The 20,172-nt window shown below is 48.9% G+C and overlaps 1 protein-coding gene across 1 annotated transcript in view; it reads left to right on the top strand.

Annotated features, from left to right (window-relative positions):
* Nucleotides 1-19,853, top strand: part of LOC120904599 (protein pangolin, isoforms A/H/I/S-like) — a 29,207-nt gene extending 9,354 nt beyond the window's left edge. Inside the window, exon 2 of the mRNA XM_040314706.1 lies at nt 576-19,853. Within this exon, the coding sequence (XP_040170640.1) occupies nt 576-600 (25 nt within the window). The 3' untranslated portion in view covers nt 601-19,853. The remainder of the gene's footprint in view (nt 1-575) is intronic.
* Nucleotides 19,854-20,172: the final 319 nt, after the last annotated feature.

The raw sequence follows: 20,172 nt of genomic DNA on the forward strand, positions 1-20,172 counted from the left end.
TAGTGGTCGGTCTGGCGCACATGAACCTTCTCCGGGCGGGCGAATCGGTGCCCCAACCGTACGGTGAAGCGTACGATCGAAGAAGGTGTGATATGGACAAACATAATAAATGGCAAATATGCCAGCATGCACTACCTGGCTGGACCTTTTGTCAATGAACTCTGGGGATGAAGATTCACTGCGAACAGCACTGTGCTGTGATATAAAGGACAGCAAGTTTGATTTTGGTTTTCACTGAGAAATACATATCGTCTGGGCTTGTTGCCCAAAAATGTCCTGATATGGTGTATCTTATGATAGAGTTTCCCTTCTCGTACTATTTTGTTGTTTCTTCTATTCTGATGCAGTTGATTGTCGATTGTTCAATTGAATTATGTGTTACGGTAGCTATAGAGTAGAAGTATTTATGTTCAAAGTAGATGAGTTATATGTGTTTCGTCGTTTCGTGTTATTTCGTGTGCCTACTCGCTTCCACTCCAGTCCACTGCAATGAATCACGTCCACGAAGAGATCCTTTGCATTGCGCACTCCGGTTCTGAATACGTTGCTGTCATGTTGTTTTCTCTTCCATTTAGTTTTCCATATCTTCGCTGCTGGTGAGCCACCGTAGCAGTGCGTTGTCATCGCATCGGATTTGGTTCAATGCAAGGGACGTGAAAGGGCCGTGATCCTAGCAAATCAGTTGCAGTCGACAGGAACCCAGCGGACAACTCCTCCGCATCACAAACCAACAATGGTTTGCAAATCACAGTCACAAAGTAAGTCTGCGGATGTGAGCAGAACCAACGTAAGGGGAAGAAGGCAGAAAAAGAGAGAGAACAACGGGCTCGGTAGGCGTTACGTATGAGTCACCTTGTGGCGATTGTCTACCGAATGTTCTCAATCACACAGGGCACAATAATCGAGCCTATCTTGATCTTCCAGCAATGATCCCAGCGCTGGTGGCTCTAGTCAAGAAAACTAGCCTGCCAAGATGTCCTAGAACAAAGAACCTTCACTTTAAATTGATAAGTAAAACACGATCATTGGAAATCGTAGGCGTAGTTAGGTGCAGAGCACAGGCTACGTTAAGTGCATTCGTTTGCAGTCGAAATCAATGCCAATCGATCGGATCGGACCTTTCCATGCCCCAATGGGGTAATATTGAAAAAAAGAAGTTAGTAAAACGGACCGGTAGGTCCGTGATAAACGTTAATCACATGCTCAAATTTCCCCAAAATCTTACCATGTTGTGTATAGCAAAGCAGAGGCGTTTGGGATAGCATACAAGAGAGTGTTTGGGATTGCATATAAGGTGGTAATATGACAACGAATGAACCCTTCTGCGACAGAAAGAGACGTAGAGAAAGCTAGAAAAGACAGAAGATGGAACACATTGGAAATAATTGACATTTGTGTAATGGCTTTTTGAGTGCGCATGTTGTGCGCGGCCATGTAGTTATCTAGGTACAGTGAGATCGGATAAGCAATCGAAGTGCAAGGGAAGCGATATAAACTACCATTACCCCCAAATGGGAACGCAGCAGAAGAGGAGGTAGCGCGAAGAAAATCGAAACGAACAGAGAACTCGAAATTGAAAGCGAAACGGCGATCGCCACTCAACGGGCCACATTGTATAAAGAACGGAACGGCAGCGGCAACCCAGTCGAGTGGGTGGATGCATCGCGTATCGCGTATGGCCACTGCCACAGGACCCGAACGGTCCGCAGACGACGGTCCGCAGTGGCAATCGTTTTCCCACAAAGCGAATGGCTAATAGCCAGATCGCCAATGCGAAAGAGACGCCAGAGAAAGAGACACCAACGGCAGCAATAGCAACGAACTCTAGACGACGGACATGCAGTCGGTGAAGTTTGAAATTGTGGCACTGTGGGCGAGATTTGACTCATGGAAGCGAGTTTTCCTTCCAGCGTAGCCCAGCGACCACGCCACACATAAAAGGACAACCTTTAGAACGACATTTTTCGCACCGAAAATGGATGCGAAAGGTGGAAGTGATTGCGATTTTTTTTTGTGCGCGACGAGCGTACTCTCCCTGCCATATTCCAGTGAGATGCGCGATCACCCTCAATGTGACCATTGCAGCAGGAGAAAAACTCGATCACTCGAGCCACCTTCTATGACAACGATGGTCAAACAGTTTTTGAGAGGTTTTCACCAAAATCTGCTCGATGCAGTACTCTGCATGTTTTTGACAGTATGGGGACACACGATCCCACCGATAACAGACAACCCGCGATTCTTTCGAACGTGGACAGGAGCGCTGGACGAGTGAATGGAGTCGACACTCCTTCGGTGTGCGTATGACTAGGTAAACTTCTTACGCATCGAATTTCGTGCGAATGTGTAGTTTCTATTGCTGTCGTTGGTGTTGCAGTGTCTGCATTCTCATGTGTCTCAAATTAGGGAAAACGAATGATTGAAGTGCGCCTTACACTTATACCGGGAAAAAATTTTTGGCAATAAACATGTTACCATTCCTCATTGCAGCCAACAATTAGTAAAAGTCTTCTCCTTTCTCCAGTGTTTGTGTGTGTCTGGTGTTCGGCACATCGTGAAAGACCACTTTTCAGTCCTGACCACTTATCCATCCCTTGAGTAGTTTCTATCAAGGACGAGGGAGCCACGACAAGGGCTTGGGATTTTGGGAAGAATTTACCGCATAACGTAGGAGCGATGTTCAACACAGAAAAAAAAACATGAACGGGTCAAATCCCGAAAGATTCAAGTGATTACGTACCACGATTTTTTCCGTTATTCTACCCCGAATTATGCGTGTGTTAGCTTTCGTCGAGCGTTGCCGCTACTCCGCAGGCCACAGCCCATTGTTCCAGCCCGTGGACCGCAAAGACACAAGATTGCAGCGTGTGTATGGAATCGTTTTTCGGGACGGTCGGATTGTCCCCGTCTGGCGCGTGTGGGTCGTGGCATGGAAGCCATTAAGGATTCTTCGAATTTTATGGCTTCACTGCACACGGAGCGAGCGAGACGACCATACCCAGGCTGTGCAGTGCACACTTCTTCGCGAGCCGGGAAGCAAACTTACTGCTGCACAGCTACGATCACGGACGGTGATTGACAGTATATAAGCGCTTCATAGATCCACTTGTTTGCCTACGTTCTAAGCGCCTTGTGCGCCACCCTTGGCATCCAACAACGATAACCAGGAGCAGTGCGAGACGATGTCACCCTTTCCACCATTTTTATGGTTTCTTGGGGTGGAATACAGCCCGGAGAAAATATGGGACACTGCGGACGAATTCCGGACATCCAGCGTCTTTGTTCCGAGAACTCGCGTCCACCGCAGATTAGCCCGTGCCCTGCCCTGTGCTCTCCGTGGTTGCTCATGCGGGCGGACCAGGCAGCTTTACGATTTTATGCGATCCTGGAAAATGGTAAGCTGCCTGCTCCTCGACAGCAGCAGCCTTGAGCATCTCTCTCTCTCTCTCTCTCTCGCTCTCTCGCTCTATAGGTTGGCTACATCCGCCCGGTTGCGTGCCGACGACCCGTTCCATGAAATAAGACTGTTTTCGCGTCGGAGTGACATTTGTTTGTCCTACCAAAACGATTCCTGTGGTGAGGTGGCAGGGGTGAGTAAGTACAATCCTTTGCGAAACCTCCGCTGATCGTTGCCTCCTTGCTTGACCTTCTTTTCACCCTTCCGTGAGGCGTTTTACGGCGATGTTTCTGCACCGCTTCAACGTGCGATCCCGTCCGTTCGCGTTTGCGTTCGCGTTATTTGCGCATGGCCTCCGATCGCGCCAAGCCGGTTTTTTGAAATTCTCGTTATTGTTGATCGCGCGTTCGCGCGCTTGCGGACCCGCGCCGCCCTTCCGCCTAACCCCCGCACGACACCCAGGTTTGTTGCTGGTGGTGATCAGTTGTGGCTGATTATCTTGCGGTCCGCGGAGCGCTGTTCACCTCGCCGCGCTGGGGAACGTTGTGCTATGACACACGCACACCAACGCACGAGCAGGGGGTTACAAGAACGTGACACTACCAATACTACCACCGTTCGGCTGGACTGGAGCCATGATGGAGCCCCGATTCTCTTGGGCAGATTCTGGTTCTGGCGTGGACTAGCTGCTACTGCGGCTACTGAGCGCGCTTCGCGGACCGCGGAATCTTCGCTGCCGTGTCTTTGCTGCTGTTCTTCTCGCCATCGTTGGCTCACGTCACCATTGTGATTGTCTCTCGCTCTCTCGCTCTCTCTCTCTCGTTCTGTCCATTCTACTGTCGGTGGGGCGTAGCAGGCGTAGCGTCTCGCGAGCATGCTGTAATAATACTACACCAGTCAGAGACGCGGGAATGTGGCTCTGGTGGAGCTCTGGTTGCGTTATTCTATGCGGTTGGTGCGAACGGGGTGAAGATGGCAGACGGGAAGAAAGAAAAACACCCGAATGAGAATACAGTAAAAAGACGCACACACGAATACTGATTCACTTCGAAGCAGCAGCAGAAAGGCAAAAAAAACTCGCCCCGATCGAACCGGGGTGGAGTGTTTCGGAAACGAGAACCTTTTTAAATAACATAATTTATGGCATGTTGAATAAACAAATAAATATTGGGTTTTCTGAATACTGGGCAAATGTGTGTGGTGGAATCACCTCCAGCGGCCGTGGTCGTCGTCGTCGTCGTCGTCGTCGTCTTCATCTTCTTCTATTCAGTTGTACCGGCCTGTTCGTGCGCGATAGCTGTGTGGTTGATCAAGCACACCGTGGCGGTGAGAATGGTGGGGGGCTCAGGTATTGTCCGAGCCCGAGAGCCGTGCCTTTCCGATCGAGCAGCCAATCTCGAGAAGGATGCGCTACTTCGAAAGGTGTGATCTTTATCTTTCCTTCCCACCAATCGCGGGCTTCATCGAGACAACATTCGGTGTTTACCATTATCGCGCTCGCCGGATCGACCCCTAATGCTGCTAATCTTTTTACTGTCAAAGTGTGGCATATGTCAACATTTGGTTGGCTCGAGTGGTCTCGTCGCCACGAGGAAACCTCGCCACACACTGCCAGTCCCCTTCAAGCGGGGGGCTTTAGGGCGCTTCAAATCACAACGTCTTCCTTATCCGCCGATATTTGATAAGAAAGGTGTAAAGAGGGTGTTAAAATGTATTCGATAAATACAACGCTGACACTGAAGATGGGTCAGCCCGGCAGCTCATGGACAGCTCGCTATGTGTGCTATGATTACATTTGTAAGTCAAAGTGGATTGCATTGCCGTTTGTCGTTGGGTACTTCTGTTCCACCACCCAAGCTGATTATTAACGCGTGATTATTAGGACTAGCAGAGACGCGAAAAAAGACGCTCAATCAAAATGTCTCTCCATCGACGGATCGCCTCCCAGCGGAATAGTCTCATTAAAGTGAACCGATTAAAACATTGCGCGCTAGAGCTGAAGCTCAACTTTCCACCACACTCATACGGATTGCGGTGTGAAGAAACCCCATCTTTGGCGAGAGCTGCCACGACAGCAATAGCATTAAAAAAACAGACACACTCTGTAAATTGCAAAATCACTCACTCCCGTGGGATGACAGTCAACAATTATGACTCTATAAGGATGAACAAAAAAGACGCACACTCCTTAGACCGTTCGGACGGGATGGCGGCAGAACGGTGGCGAGAACGGTCGAGAGGTTTCTTGGCTCGGGTTGAGAGAAGCTCTAGTACAGCCACCCCGGTGCACTTTCTTCCGCGTTTTACATGACCGCTTGTTAGTCGTCAGGGGGACGTAACGAGGTGACAGCGCACGTCGAATGAGTAGCGAAATTCCTATCCAAAGCGCGGGATCATTGGGGAGGTGGTGGGGTGTCTGGGCGGGCGCGCGAGCTGCGAAAGGTGCGGAAACCCCATTGCACCGTAGTGAAGGTGGGATGAAGGTGAAGATGGGGCAGTGGCGCGGGAAAGTCACTGTGGTTACACTCACGAAAAAGCCACAAGACGACGCAAGTAGTAGCAGCAGCAAAACGAACAAATTAAATTGACGCTATCTCCTGGCCACACGGAATGTGCGCGCCCCGCATGCGTGTGGGAGAGTCGCGCCGGGCCTGTGTTGCGGAACGCGGTGCTACGAGGTCACACGGGGAGGTGTACCGTGGTGTTTGTGGTGGCAGCGGCGGTGGGTCGGTTGCGCTCCGGTCGCGATGTCGTTGTCTAATCATCACCCGGCTTCGACGCCTTTTGCCGTGGCCCGGTGCCGAGTGAGAGAGGGCTACAAAAAATGCGCTCCAAGCTAAACGGACCAAGCGAGTGAGAGGGAGAGAGCGAGCGAAAAAGGCAATTGGAGTGTTCTGGGTTAAATAAGGGCTCTCGGGGCGACAAAAAACGGAGGGGGGCGGCTAGAAGGGGGACGCACAGAAACAACACACACCGACGAGTTGCGCTCTTATCAGTGAACTCACGGGGCTACACGAACGCTAACCAAACGTTTCACCGATAGAGTGTCCTCTTCCATCACGGGTGTGTGTGTTTTTTTGTTTGTGTGAACCATGCCCAGCTAGTCCAGATCGAACGGGGGGTAGCAAAATGGCGCGTATAAACAAGCGAGTGTTTGACTAGGCTCAGCTCCCCTGAGTTTAATGGCCAACCGTGCGCCGCAATTAACGAACGATCGTACGGAAACGGATAAAAGAAGTCTTCAGCCTCATTCAGTAACTCTTTCTCTGAACTGCTCCAACTACGGCAACTCTTCATCAGGAGCTGTCAAACGCCTTTCCGTTTCCGTGGACAAGGGCACCCGTCCCAATCTACATCCGACCGGCTCGGACTCGTGTGATGTGACGTTTCGGCGTTATCATTGCACCGACATTTGACAGTCGGTTCCCATCCGATATGGCACCTTCCGCTTGGGGCGGGCGTGAAGCATCACACTGATATTTCTTAATTTTCCAATTGGGCTGAACTGAATTGGAATTTTTGGCCTCTCTCCCACCCTCCCCTGTGGCTTCAGTTCTGTTTTTTTTCTCCTCTCTCGCCTGTAGCGTGAATGACAGAGCATGATGGCTTCCGCTACACCACCCATCTTTCGTTATCATGCGTTTAGTTTAACAGACAGATAGAGAGAAACCAGAGCGAAAAAAAGCATGTTCTTCTCCCATACTCCCTTCGCACGCCCTCCCCCCCCCCCCCCCGTTTCCTATCTTGTCGCGTACCTCGCCACCCATTAGCTGCCGGCGTTCAACCCCGCAACGGCTTGCGTGTGTTGCGACAGTGATGATTGGAGCGCATCAGATAATTTTGTTGCTCATCACTCGGTCCCCCCTTCCCACCGGCTGTCCAGGTCCAGCTCCAGGTCCGTTTCGTCTCCCTCATCCCCTTTCTCTCCCGCTATCCAATGAAAGAGCCCTTTTCCGATTCCTTGTTTGTACTTGGCTTTAAAACCGTCCTCCCGCTCCCCGGTGAACGCATACACACACGGACCGATTGATAAACACGATGGCAATTGCTGCTTCTGCTGCTGCAGCGCGCGCTACCCTATCATTATTGGGCACCACAAACACACGTTTTGTGTGCTTCAACCCATCGTGCACCCCTCGGTTCCGCTGTAGAACCCTCTCCCCGATTCCTGTTAAATAGATCCCAAACTAGAACCAGCGAAGGGGAGCAGCAGCAGACCACTTAAGCATGACTTTTCATCACGGCCACCAACCGGCCCGAGGGGCCTGGGACCGATCTGTTTACACGAGGATTTGCGTATCCCATTGCACTGCTCCAGGCTCTCCTCCCTTACTCCCTCTCCTGGGAAAACGGGAGTGAAAATGAAAGGAAATAAATTAATATAGGGAAATTTCTCATTCCGCCACAGTCGCCGCGCCTGATCGATCGTTTGCTGCCCTCCTAATGCTCGTTCGACATTCCGAGGCATGGCGATCCCCGCGCACCACCTCACCGGCCTCGCCGGACCGGACCTTACCGCACCATTGCGTACCCGATAATGTTTGGGTCAGAACGAATTTGTGCTACGAAACTATTTGTAACCAATCAGCGAACGTGTTGAAAAGTAACTTCAATCTATATTCGCCCCCACACGCCACATGCCTGACTCTCTTTCTCTCTCGGGAGAGAGAGAGAGAGCGCGCGCGACCGGCCGCTGGGACCGGCCGCATTTCCGCAAGACGATTTGTTTACACATTGCAATGTGAATGCGAATGGCTTTGGGGCTTAATTGAATTGCGCAAGATGGAAAATGGATAGAGCGCGACTGGTGCGGCGATCGCTTCGGACGCGATCGGTTCCATTTGTGTCGATGTGCCGGCAAAGAGCGAATAAGCGACCCAACTTTGGTACGATCATGTTGACTTTTCTGCAATAGAATGACGACGGCGTCCGGTGTTCAGATGACACACGCCCACCTAATCAATTACCACACGGCTCTTATCGGCCCAGGCCCGTCAATTTGCTGTAAGCATTATCGTGCAGCTCCGTTGAGCCGTCTTGAGACAGTTCCTATTTTGTTTCTTTTTTGTTTTGTTTTGCGTTTTTGCTCATCCGTCTATAGATTGTCCGCGCGACCACCACTGGCCATAAAGGTCGGAATCAACGAGAAATTCGAAGAGCCGATAAACGTGTCGATTATCTGTCGTACGTGTTTCGTCGCCAACTGCTAATCTAATGCGCGCGAGCGTGTGTAATCTTTTTATGTGGCGGTAACGCTGTGGGGCAGTTTATGTCTTTGCCAACGATGGGTCGGCATAAATCGTACGCACGTACACGCCCGCTCGGTTTACTGCCAATCGGATTCGAGCCAATTGGTTGTGGCGTCGTCATTGGGGGGCGATGCGACGGAACAATTAACTGACCGGCGGAATTGTAACTTCCGGCGACTTATTACCAGGGCACGACGCCAGGTTGACTTTACCAAATATTGAGCAGTGCAGCAATTCACCGACGGAACGGTCAGTGCATCGCATTTTGTTTTGCGCTTGTACTTGAGCTGGATTGGAAGTCAAACAGCTTGTGCTTGGCTTTCTTATCGGCGCCTGCGAGTGATTTATTATGCATACATAACCGTCATTAGAGCGAGGTCAAAGCAATTCTAATTGGCCGCACAAACACAATCGCAAGGTGCATTGATGCTGCATGTTGCGCGCGCGTGTTGCCTGCGCAGGAGTGTGAATGCTTGGAGGGCATTACTTCATGCTTAGCTGCTCATAAAATCCGTTTCGTTTCAAAACAACATAAGTCTGACATAAGCGAGGAAGGCGCTGCGCTGCTACAGTTAAGAAAATCATTACAAACAGATCGACGTTTCCTTCCGTGTGGATCGTTGGTGGTCCTTGAAAAGCTCGTTCCGCTGATGACAAGCGTAGACAATCCAACAGACAGCCGGCGGCAGCAGTGTTTTTCTTCTTCTACTTCTTCTTCTTCTTCTTGCCTCACACTCTGGCGCCGGATCGACACTAGCACGGCTTCGACGAATGGGCGCTGCATCGTTTGCAAATCTCCCTCGGCTCGTGTGCCTCCACGGTCAAAGAGCCTTACGCCCTCGCATCGACTGGAACTGTGTATGTTTGTTGCCATTTCTCGATCTGTTTCACATTCCCTCGTTTCCCTTCGCCATCTGTGTGCCATGTTTGTGCGCTTGCATTAGACGCGCGAGAGCACATGGGCGCAAAAGCGTTTGCGCCAACACGTTGCATGGCGCGCATACGACCGTGCGTAAGCGGGGCGCAGACTTATCGCTTTTCCAAGCGCTTGCGCACCCTTCCGCTGCTTTTCGTCCGCTTCCCCGCGATCGATTTTCGTTTTGGTCAGACTGTAAGAGAGAGGGGCACGGGGGGGGGGGTATGCCTGGGTAAGTGATGAGCTGTCGATCAAGCCGTCGCGGATGAAGCGAAACCTATTCCTCATCGACGGGTTGATCGATCGTGGTCCACCGCAGCGCACGGTATCGGCTTTCCAGCGTCTTACCGCCCCAAACCACACACGCAACGTGGGCCGCACGGTGCGATGTAGCCGGGAAAAGAGCATTAACGATGACTAACGACGATCCCCTCCGGCCCACCCACTAGCAGCAGGGACTCAATATCAATTGGAAGTCCTAATGCTATCCACCCGCTTTAGCAAGCGAGAGAGTGAAAGAGAGAGCCTCCCAGGGGGTTCTAAATGTTAAACATTTCGTTCGATTTCGCATCGATCGCAAACCGGAAATTCTTCCAAATGTGGACTTCCTAGAATTTTGGGCTGCCCGAGCTGCTGGCCTAATGAGGCTACATTCCAGCAGTGCGTCAGCTGACGCTTTCGGTACTCGGTTATGAGTTCCTTGTTCCTTGGAACATGTAAAGCACAGCTCGGCATCCAAAGGAGGTGATTTTATCGGCCCTTAATTCAACCCGGTTTGCTCTCCCCGTAATGATGCTGGCCCATGGTACGGACCCGGCCCTCTAGGAATGCGTACAACGCCGCCGTAGTGCAATGGGAGGGAACGAATAAGCGAAAGAGAGCGAGATGGCAAGAAATATGGAGGGAAACACATTGTACGACACAGGGCTCTGTTAGTAAGTACTAATTATAGCATAATTAATTGCTCAACTATAAAACCGATACCGGGGAGTTTTGTTTTGCCTGATGGGTAGTGATGTTTTTTTTTTTACTTTTTATTTGTTGTTATGTTGCCATTGCGCCGTCCTGATACATCACTACACGGTGCGCCCAGGTTCCGGCCTTGGAATGATGCTGAACCGGGTGATTGCGTGGCTGCAAGCATCGACATGCATGCACCGTTAAGAGGCACGGCGTGGTGTGTGAAGTCAGAGAGAGAGAGAGAAAAAGAGAGATGCGTTTAGAGTTGTTGGGAAAAAAGAGCTGCTAGCACACAGCAATGCGCCATCCCTTCCCCCCTTCGCAAGCATCAACAGTAGTAAACAGCGTTTGGTGGAAGTGGCGCTGCACCGTCGGAAGGAAACGGAACCACCCGAAGGGAAAGGAATAATAATAACATTCATTTATTATCATAATTACTATGTGCGCAATTATTACATTTTTTGAATTTTCGATACCCTTTCCACGCAGTCCCACACAAACATACACACGCACACACACCGAGAAACGCACATATACTAGCGCAAGAAGTGCACGAAAGCGCAATGGAAGAGATGGGCCGTTCGTTGGCGATTCGTAAGTTTCGCGCGCCCGTAAGCACACCGGTGGGTAACTCCGGTAGCTAATTACTTCTTTTAAGGCTCAGCTAGGCCCCCCACAAATGGGCCCCGCAAAGTAGCTGGTTTGCCATCCTTCGCTGGCGTCTAAGTGCCCTCCCATGGTTTGCCCACCACCGTGACTCGGGCGCGCTCGTGCCTTCCTTTCCTTCCGATGATGCCACGAAACCTTTGGGATCCGTCTGGTGGAAAATATATTAATTAAATGCTCACACACAACACAACGAGCATAGGAGTGAAACCTGCGCCACCGCCAACCGGCGGTGTCGAGCGCCTGGGAGCGGAATGCCAACACTCCGGGGCAAACCGTTCCTGTCTCCCATTTCCTTCGTTTAGCGCTGTGGTGTTGGTGGTGTTTTTTTCCTGCCACCCCTTTTGGTTGCTTCTGCTGCTACTACACATCTGTCGAACAGGTGAGCACAGGTGGCAGTAAAGCTTTCGTTCACTTCTCCCTTCGCTGAAGCGATAAGCGAACGTGCAGGAGTTGCGAAATGAGCACCCTTGACCTCCCCCGTTTGGTACGTGTGTGTGTGTGTGCGGTTCCAGGCAGAGGGGAAGGGCGCCATCATGCACACGACGGTTAATACCGGAGACCCACGCACCGAAAAACTTAACTCACCGTGAAGCTGATGAAAACTTTGAACACAACTATTACGTTTTTTTGCCAAGTTGGTGTAGCGGGAAACAGTTTAACGTACAACACACAGCAGGCCAACTCACAGGTGAGGAAAGCAGCAGTCTTTCGCTAATGAAAAAAGAAACATTACAATTAATTACGCTTCGGACGGCTAAGAATTGGGCCGAGTTGTGCCTCGGAACAGTAATTGAAACCTCGCTTGCTGCCTTTGGAAACTCGAACAGGCAGCAGCGCGAGGTTTGATGAACAAATCGAAAGATCGCCATCGTCATTATCCTTATGATCGCGAACATGGTTCCGTTGGATACTGCCGAATCAACTACCCTCCCCTCCCATCTCTTTGGAGCTGCAAAACCCCCAGCTGCCCCTCTCTCTCTCCCTCGTTCGTTCGTTCGTTCGTTCGTGCTCTACCTCAAAACCTCCGAGTGAAGGAAAAAGTATTTGCAACAAAATATTGACACTATGGTGCACCCACCCACCCACGCCAACAACTCGTTCGCACTCGTTCAACCTGCTGCCTTCGTGAGAGGCGTGTGCGGAATATGTGGCCAATTAAAACTGCTCATTCCGACAGTAGCAGTAACAACGGCGGCCGCCGCTCCAATTGACCGTTACGCTCACGTAATAATCTGCCGCCGCTACCGATGCCGATTTGCCGATTTTTCCGACCTCGTGCGGCCACTCCAGGCCTAGTGTTTGAGCGCCCAGTGGCGTTGATGTTTTTCACTCCCTTGCTTTTCGTAACGGACGCGGACACGCCGATCGGACGGAGAAATTTGCGCCAAATGAGGCGCGAAAACAATTTCTTCGCCCCTTTCTCGCCTGCCGCGCGTACGCATTCCTTTTTCGGGGAGTGTTGGTGGAAAGAACCTGCCAGCGCCGAGAGTTAATATTGAAAACACCTCTTCCTTCTGTTGCCCCCTTGGTTCGTCAGAGAATATGAGGCGAAAATGTTTGCGCAGGTTCAAGCGGGCAAGAAATATTGCCCCAACCGTTGGTAAATGAACTATTTCATAAAGTGCCGGCAAACAGAGGGCAAGAATCGGCAACGAATTCATTTCTTACGGCATTCCATTTGTGCCCGGCTAACCCTCCCAATGTGAGTGTAATAAAATCAACAGTAGTGCCACAGGAGGACGCTTTAAGCATACTCATTCATGCGGTGGTACGCGCTCGTCCCATTCAAGAGCGATCCTCTCTGCGGATATGCGCACCTAAAATGGCCATGCATATTAATGATCTTTTTTTATTGACAATAATCAATCGGGAATAAATAACACGACAGAGAATTGCCATTCCGATCGCTCACAGAAACCGAACCCCCCCATCCCAACGCCCGAGCGAGCTGTTCAAACCAAGGGAAGCTGTCGTATGTCGCAGGACAGGTGTGAAGGAAGAGATAATGGAACCGAATACTTTTCAAGACAGTCTAAGTAAACAGTGAGTCGAGTTCCTCGCCTTACCCAGTCGCCCGCTTGTATACACACACACACGTACACAGTGCGGAGCTTTGTTTTTTCAGCATTTAATGAATAGTTGCGTAGCACCATACCATACGGAAATGTTTGATAGAGGCACCGGTTCGGGCATGTGTGCTTTTCGTCAGGTTTGTTTTCCCTTTTTTCATGTGTAAAGTGTACTATTCGTTAGCATACACGCATATGCTGTGAATGTGTGTCAGGCCCGAAGGCTTTTTTTGACGAATCAAGTGAAGCTGAGAGGCAAATGCTGGCCGGGAGAAGAAAAAGTGAAAACATACAGTTTGTTGTACCGTAACCCCATAATCCCGAAATGCGTATACCACACCACAGAAACGCACTCGCGTACACACAGCCATTTGCTTTGGCTTCTTTCGACGCACCACTATATACACTTGCATCAGCTGCAAGTGCAACGGGGTTAAAAAAAAAACAAAACAAAAGCTAAGAGAAAGAAGAAAAACGGTTAGGCAAACATAATTTGTTCAAAAATCAATATTTTACGTTTAAATTTCTCGCGCAAGTGCTCGGTCTGGAGCGCCCTACGAAGCGGTTGAAACGCACACCACAATGCACTCGGTTGGTGCACTCGTAACAGATATTGTTTTAGAAGCGAAGAAATTGAACGATTACGGAATGCAACATTTCACGCTATTCCTGCGTAGCCAAATGCCCGATAAGAACTGCCGCTGATACTGGCCCTTGTTTGACAAACAAAACGACGGGACAAAACGACCCCCTCCGGCTACCTTTAGCTTCACTTAAGCGAGGATCGATTTCTTACCGGGACTACAGAAACTTCATAACAAACACCATGTTCGGATCGGGCGCTATTCAACCTCTTTAGCCTCTAATGCATGCATGATGCATCGATCAACCGAAAAAAAAAACGGAACACATTTACTCCGGCAGTGTTACGAATCAAGCGAAAGGTTTAGTCAACGAGCCCTTTCCCGCCTGGGCACGGAAAACTGTCACATAGTGCCCGTGCCTTTATCAAATCAAATCGAAACTGTGGGGAGGGCGCAAAAAAAACTACTGAATTCAATCAATAACCGTCATTCAGGCAAACCCGCTTGTCCCGCTTAGCACAGCAAGATCCGTGGCGCGAACGGCCGCGCGAGGAAAGGGCCGGAAAATGCGCACGGGTAAAACATGGTGCAGCAAAACAGCACAAACCCGTCCTCGATGCTCGATGCCCGGGAGCGATAGGCGACGATGTGTTTAGGTGGTCGGCCCGGGCAGCGATAATGGCGATAACCGTCGCGATGTGGCCCCGTGTTCGGTCACAGGCGACAAAATCAGCAGCAGCGATGGTTTTGCTGGTGGTGGTAGGCTCAAGGTGATTGGATTCGGGGTGCGTCCGGCAACGGGTTGAAAAAATGGGGTGCAGGGGTTTTGACGCGATCGTAATTATTTCTAATCAATCAAAAAGTAAACACAGCACATACAACAACCACTTGTATGTATGTGTGTGTGTGTGTTTGTGTATGCCACGAGACGCAATCGTGAGGGTGAGCAGGGCTTTGCTGTGAGCTGTGAACGATAGTAATGAACGAGGTGAGATCGATTCGCGCAAAAGGTAAGAGTGAGAAAATCCGCCTACCTTTGGGAGGTACAATTTCATGCCCCAGCCATTTTCTACCCAACATGACCGGGTTCGAAAACTGCGTCAAAAACACAAAAGAAGAGGGTGTACATTATCTTTAAACTGGCTGGAATGGTAGCGTTGAATAATGAGTGAAATTGACGATGGCGATCGGGACGCCATACCGCATGCCCGTTCACCGCGAGTGAGTGGGCAACGCAGGCGACGAACGCATTTGGACGACATCATCACATGAACAACACAATACATCCACACACACACACATCCGTGCACAAAATTAAAGAAAACTACATAAAACGAAGGCTTCGAGAAGTGGACGCTCTCTTCTACACTTGTTTGCTGTCGATCACAAGTCAATCGATCGCGACTGGACAGCGGACCATCCGAAGCAGTGTGCGCGGTGCGGTACGGCAGTCGGTTACGGAATTCGGGTTTGTGTACCGAAAACAAAAAAAACCGTACAACCCCCTTGAACCACCCAGTGCTACAGTCAAACAACTCCGCGATGAGCGCTGCAGAACAACGCGCGCACAAATCCATTCCCATGGCGTTGCTTCCGTCTCGTGGCGCATATGTTTTTTTTTTTTACATCTTCTGATGATGTTTACTATTTCACAGTGTTTCAGTTGATTTTATCAGTCCGCTCGGCAGTATTTAGTGTGTGTTTTTTTATCGTTTTTTTGTTATTCGAATTCAATTGTTGGCCTTTCAAATCAGGGTACCACCGTTAATGCCATCGAAAAGCCAAAGCAGCGAATTATCGCACCGAGCGTACCGGTCGTCCGAGGGCAGAGGCGTGGACGAGCGTTTAATGTGCGAACAGAAACGGTCAACATTACATAAAGCTCTAACTTGGCGGGCGCAGAAGAGTGTAGTCTTCGGTCTCATCCCTCACCACCAACGGACAACCGATAGAGATGGCCTTGCCACACGACATTCGCTCTTCTTTGCCTCCCCTCTCTCCCTCTCCTCAGTCGTTGGGTGGGGTGGAATGCATATAGATTTTGCTTGAGAGGGGGGAGGGACGGAGAAGGGCACGAAGAGTCGACCAAAGTGCCAAACGATTGAACAAACGGAATGGAATCGCGTGTCCTGGCATTGGCAAGGTGATGGAAACAAGTGCAAGACGTGTTCACGTTCGGCAGTGTCTTTTGCTTTTATGGCACGTTAATATTTCGAACAGCTTCGTCAGTCGAGCACATCAAGTGATGGTTGTTTTTTTTTGTTTTGTGTTCGGTTGTGTCACGCCAATATGAGTGCAAAGTTGTGGCGTTACTGTAGGACAGTGGACTGACGATTTGCTCTGACACACAATACCGGTACAAAAATGCTTTTCACTGAAGCATTTCGATCCCAAAAACTAATATCCACAGTTTGTAGCACAATTTCTACGAAATACTTAGCCCAACTAAGCACTCATAAATACAGGCTTTTCTGTGGTAATATCGAGGGAAAGCGTTTCGCCGTAACGCTTCCCCCCGGGTGGCTTGAAATATGAACTAGCTTAATGGCTTCTTCCTCTGATTTTTTAAATCTACAAATCCAATCATACCTGAGACTTATCCACGGTTTTAAAACAAATCACATTAAATGCACATCCCATCGGGACTAGAATAACACATCTACTTCTTGCGAGTAGCGTGGTGGATTGTTCTAGAAGCAAACAAGAAATCCCTCCACTTTTTCGTATCAACTTACACCGTGGCCGGACTTGGTGAGCGTTACTTTCGCTTCCGACGTTTCGGTAAGAAATTGAAAACTATAGCACTGCTAAACCCTTACCAACACCTGCTTACCACAGGGCAAAGTTCATTCCGAGGGCTTCAGCAAGGACCGTTGACTAAGCTTCTACTGCTTCTTGACCTCGTTCGTGTGTTCCGTACACCCCCTGCTCGACGTATTGAGGAAACCCGTCATGTGAAGGAACGCTCCACGTTGCCCGCAATCGCATTCTCAACTAACCGGAGCTATATCTTCTTATAGGTCTTTTCTTGGTTCAACCCAAAAAAAAATACTATCACCAGCTCTTTCACCCTTGGTTCCGGTTTTACGGACGCGACAACGCTCGCTGTAAACGTTTCTTTCCTTCCCCCGAAAGCGCAGCCTTTGCCATTTATGCTTTTTTAATGAGCATATATGTGGTGCGTTTGATAATCTGCTAATGAATGGCACTTTTAAAAGATGCTTCTAATAAGTTGAGCGTCGTAGTAACCGCTCGCCCGAGAACCGCTCAAAAGCTCCAGAACACACCTGAAACGATGCACCATAAACCAAGATAAGAGACTACCGGGCGTGAGGGAGCTGGTCAGCGTTGCATTCGCACCAACCCGCGCACACCCATACGGCATGCAAAAAGCTACAGCAAACGGGTGAAGAAAATCAGTTAACGAAGTGCCAAACTCTGTTATGAGGATTATTTATTAATGTTATAATGATTACCGGTCTCATTAGTTGCGCGCTGGGACGCGAAAAAGGTGGGAAAGAACTGATCGCACTACCGAACGGCTAATAACGAAGCATTAAAGAAAGAGGAAAATGACGCCAACGAATTTGATTAGTCAAGCAAAGTTGTGGAGGGATGGAAGGGGGAAGGAGGACGATAGGGAAACAATAAGAAGTTGAAAAGGAACGGAGGGTGGTGAACAAATCAAGAACTGAACAGACGAAGCAAAAAAATGGACTGCAAAGTATGTGTGTGTGTGTCTTTGCTTGTGTCTGGGACTTTCATTAGTCGTAACATCGCATTTACTATAGATAAGGAAATCCACCCTACACACCTACGCCCCCGTTGTTTTCAGGTGGATTTCGGAGCTTGTTTTTGGGCTGTTTTTTATCATCTCTCATTTTCCTTCCACTTTTCTTCTCTATCGCTCTTCTAACGCACAGACACACACACTGAGAAGCACGTACACAAATAGACGATTTAGAAAATGCAAACAGTCAAATCGGATAGATAAAAAGCAACCGAATGAGCGTGGAAAGAAAACACAAACGCGCTGTTTCGTCCCTCGAGCGTCGCGAGGCGAAAGGCGCACAGAACTGATTCGGTTTTATTTTATCTTCTTGTTAACAAATAAAACATATTTAAACAAAACGAAATCAGACAACGGTGAGATGAGGGCAACAGCGCACGGCTCATCATCATCCCTGCTGGGCGAGCAAACCGGGGTGGGCAAGCCTATTGGGATAGAGTCAATGGCACGCTGAAAAGGAGAGTGAGAATGTGAAGCAAAAAAGGGCTAACTTTAATGAAACAGAACAACAAAAAACCCCAGAGGCAGCTACTTAAAACGGGCAAAAAGCATGCCTCTCATCTTAAACGAACTGGGAACTCTGCTTAAGATGTATGCTCACACCCATACCTACCTACATACATACATACATACATACGTTCGCGTACATACCAAAGCACACAGGCATGCGCGCGGCTGCGAGATGATCAAATATTTGAATATCAACTTCCACGAGAACGCACAAGACGAAGCCAAATCAAGTGAAGAAATGGGTTAAAATTTTCAACAACTCTTACGAAAAGATCCGCCGCAAAAGATCCCCCCCCCTCTCCTCTGTGGCCCGTGGAACGCGCAAATGGATTGCGCAAACATTCGGCGCAAATCTCGGACGCCTTTTACGCCATGCATGTTCTGAATTTTATGCTCTTCCTGCTTTTCTCAGTTTCGCCTTCCATTAGCAGATTTGTTCGGATGTTTCTTTCTTTCTTTGAGATTTCAACTTCATCGATAAACTTCCACTTGTGGGATATGGTTTCGCATGTGAAATGCAAGGCACGGAAGATATCGTTACACCAGAACGGTAGAGTGATGAAGCCAGCATTAGAACCCAATTATTCCTATTGAACGAAACAAATGTATGTTTTGTAATTCGACTGGAGTTTTGCAATCTTTCCGTTTTTACCGCACATACAAATACATACACACAGTGGGTACAAATTTAAAGATAGCAATAATCCGTACTTGGACAGCTGGTAATCCGTACTTTGTAGCAGCCCTCCAAACACCTTCCCTGTCCCTGTCCTTATGCGAGCAAACACTTTAACTGTAAAAGGAAAGAAAAAACAGAAAAAAGAGTAAAACGATCCTCGTTCCAGGAGGAAAGAAAACTTTGAAAAAGTATACATAACACCACGATTGTCTTATCAACGGTTGTTGACAACGGTTCTTCCAATCGCCCGATGCACGCGCGGGCCCGGGCAATCGATTAGATGCTAGTGCAAATGGAGAAAGGCTCTCCTAACTTTCCTAACCTTATTGATAGAGAGACAGATTGTGCAAGCAGATGGTGGTCACGGTTGGCCAAAAGAAAAGCCTAGCAATCCAACCGGCTAGCCACCATTGTTTGTTCCAAGCGAGCTTTCTGTTTGCCTTACTTTAGCTCTATTTAGCAACCAAATCCTAATGCCTTCCTCCTACCCCGCATTAGCCCGTAAGCATCTGCTGAGCAAGCAACCGAAGGACTCTAAACATTTGAATATATTTTACTGTTTTTCTAGTTATTAAGTAAATCGAACAAAACAACATACATAAACAAACTAGGGAGAGAAAGAGAGCGCGCACGGTCTGTGTAATATGGTACAATAAGCTAATTTAAACGATGCCTTTCAAACGAGCGATAGACGTTAGTTTGCTAGTAAAATCGACAGTTTTAGGGTGCAACGGTAAAGCGGCACACACTTTCGCAAAAAGCAAGCAATCAAAAAGAACTAGCGTTACGCGAAAAACATAGAAAAATCTTTCCTAACGGGGAGGAAAATCGTATCGTAGAGCAGTAAGAGAACGCGCATCTTCCAAAATAGGTAGAAGAATTAATAATGTACGTTATAAGCATGAGTTATGCTCGCGGGGAAAGCAACGAGAAAGAGCAACGAACGTATCCATGTATGGATCACGCTACGGCAAAACAACAACCAACATTGTAAATAAAGAGTTTAAAAGATACACTTTGCGAAATTGAATTCTGATGCTTTTTTATTCTTTTTTCTGCTCCGTGGCCGGTACGTCCGAAACCCCAAAGCAAGCAACCCCAAAAAACAACGTAGTTAATTTTATGCTTAACTTACTCACAGGACGGCTCTCTCAGGACATCTTTTGTGCAGTCGTATCGTTCCACACATACATTGTTGTGCTGGGAACGTGATCTCCAATTTTACAATTTAACTTTACTCACATTTAGATGAGGGACTTACCTAAGTCCCTGTGTCCGGAGCGTACCCCCGGTGAGCAAGCGTATGGGGAGGAGGGCGTGCGCCCCGTAAACCCGGTCGGACATTTAAA

This window comes from Anopheles arabiensis, chromosome 3, assembly GCF_016920715.1.
Source record: "Anopheles arabiensis isolate DONGOLA chromosome 3, AaraD3, whole genome shotgun sequence".
NCBI classification, from domain to species: domain Eukaryota; kingdom Metazoa; phylum Arthropoda; class Insecta; order Diptera; family Culicidae; genus Anopheles; species Anopheles arabiensis.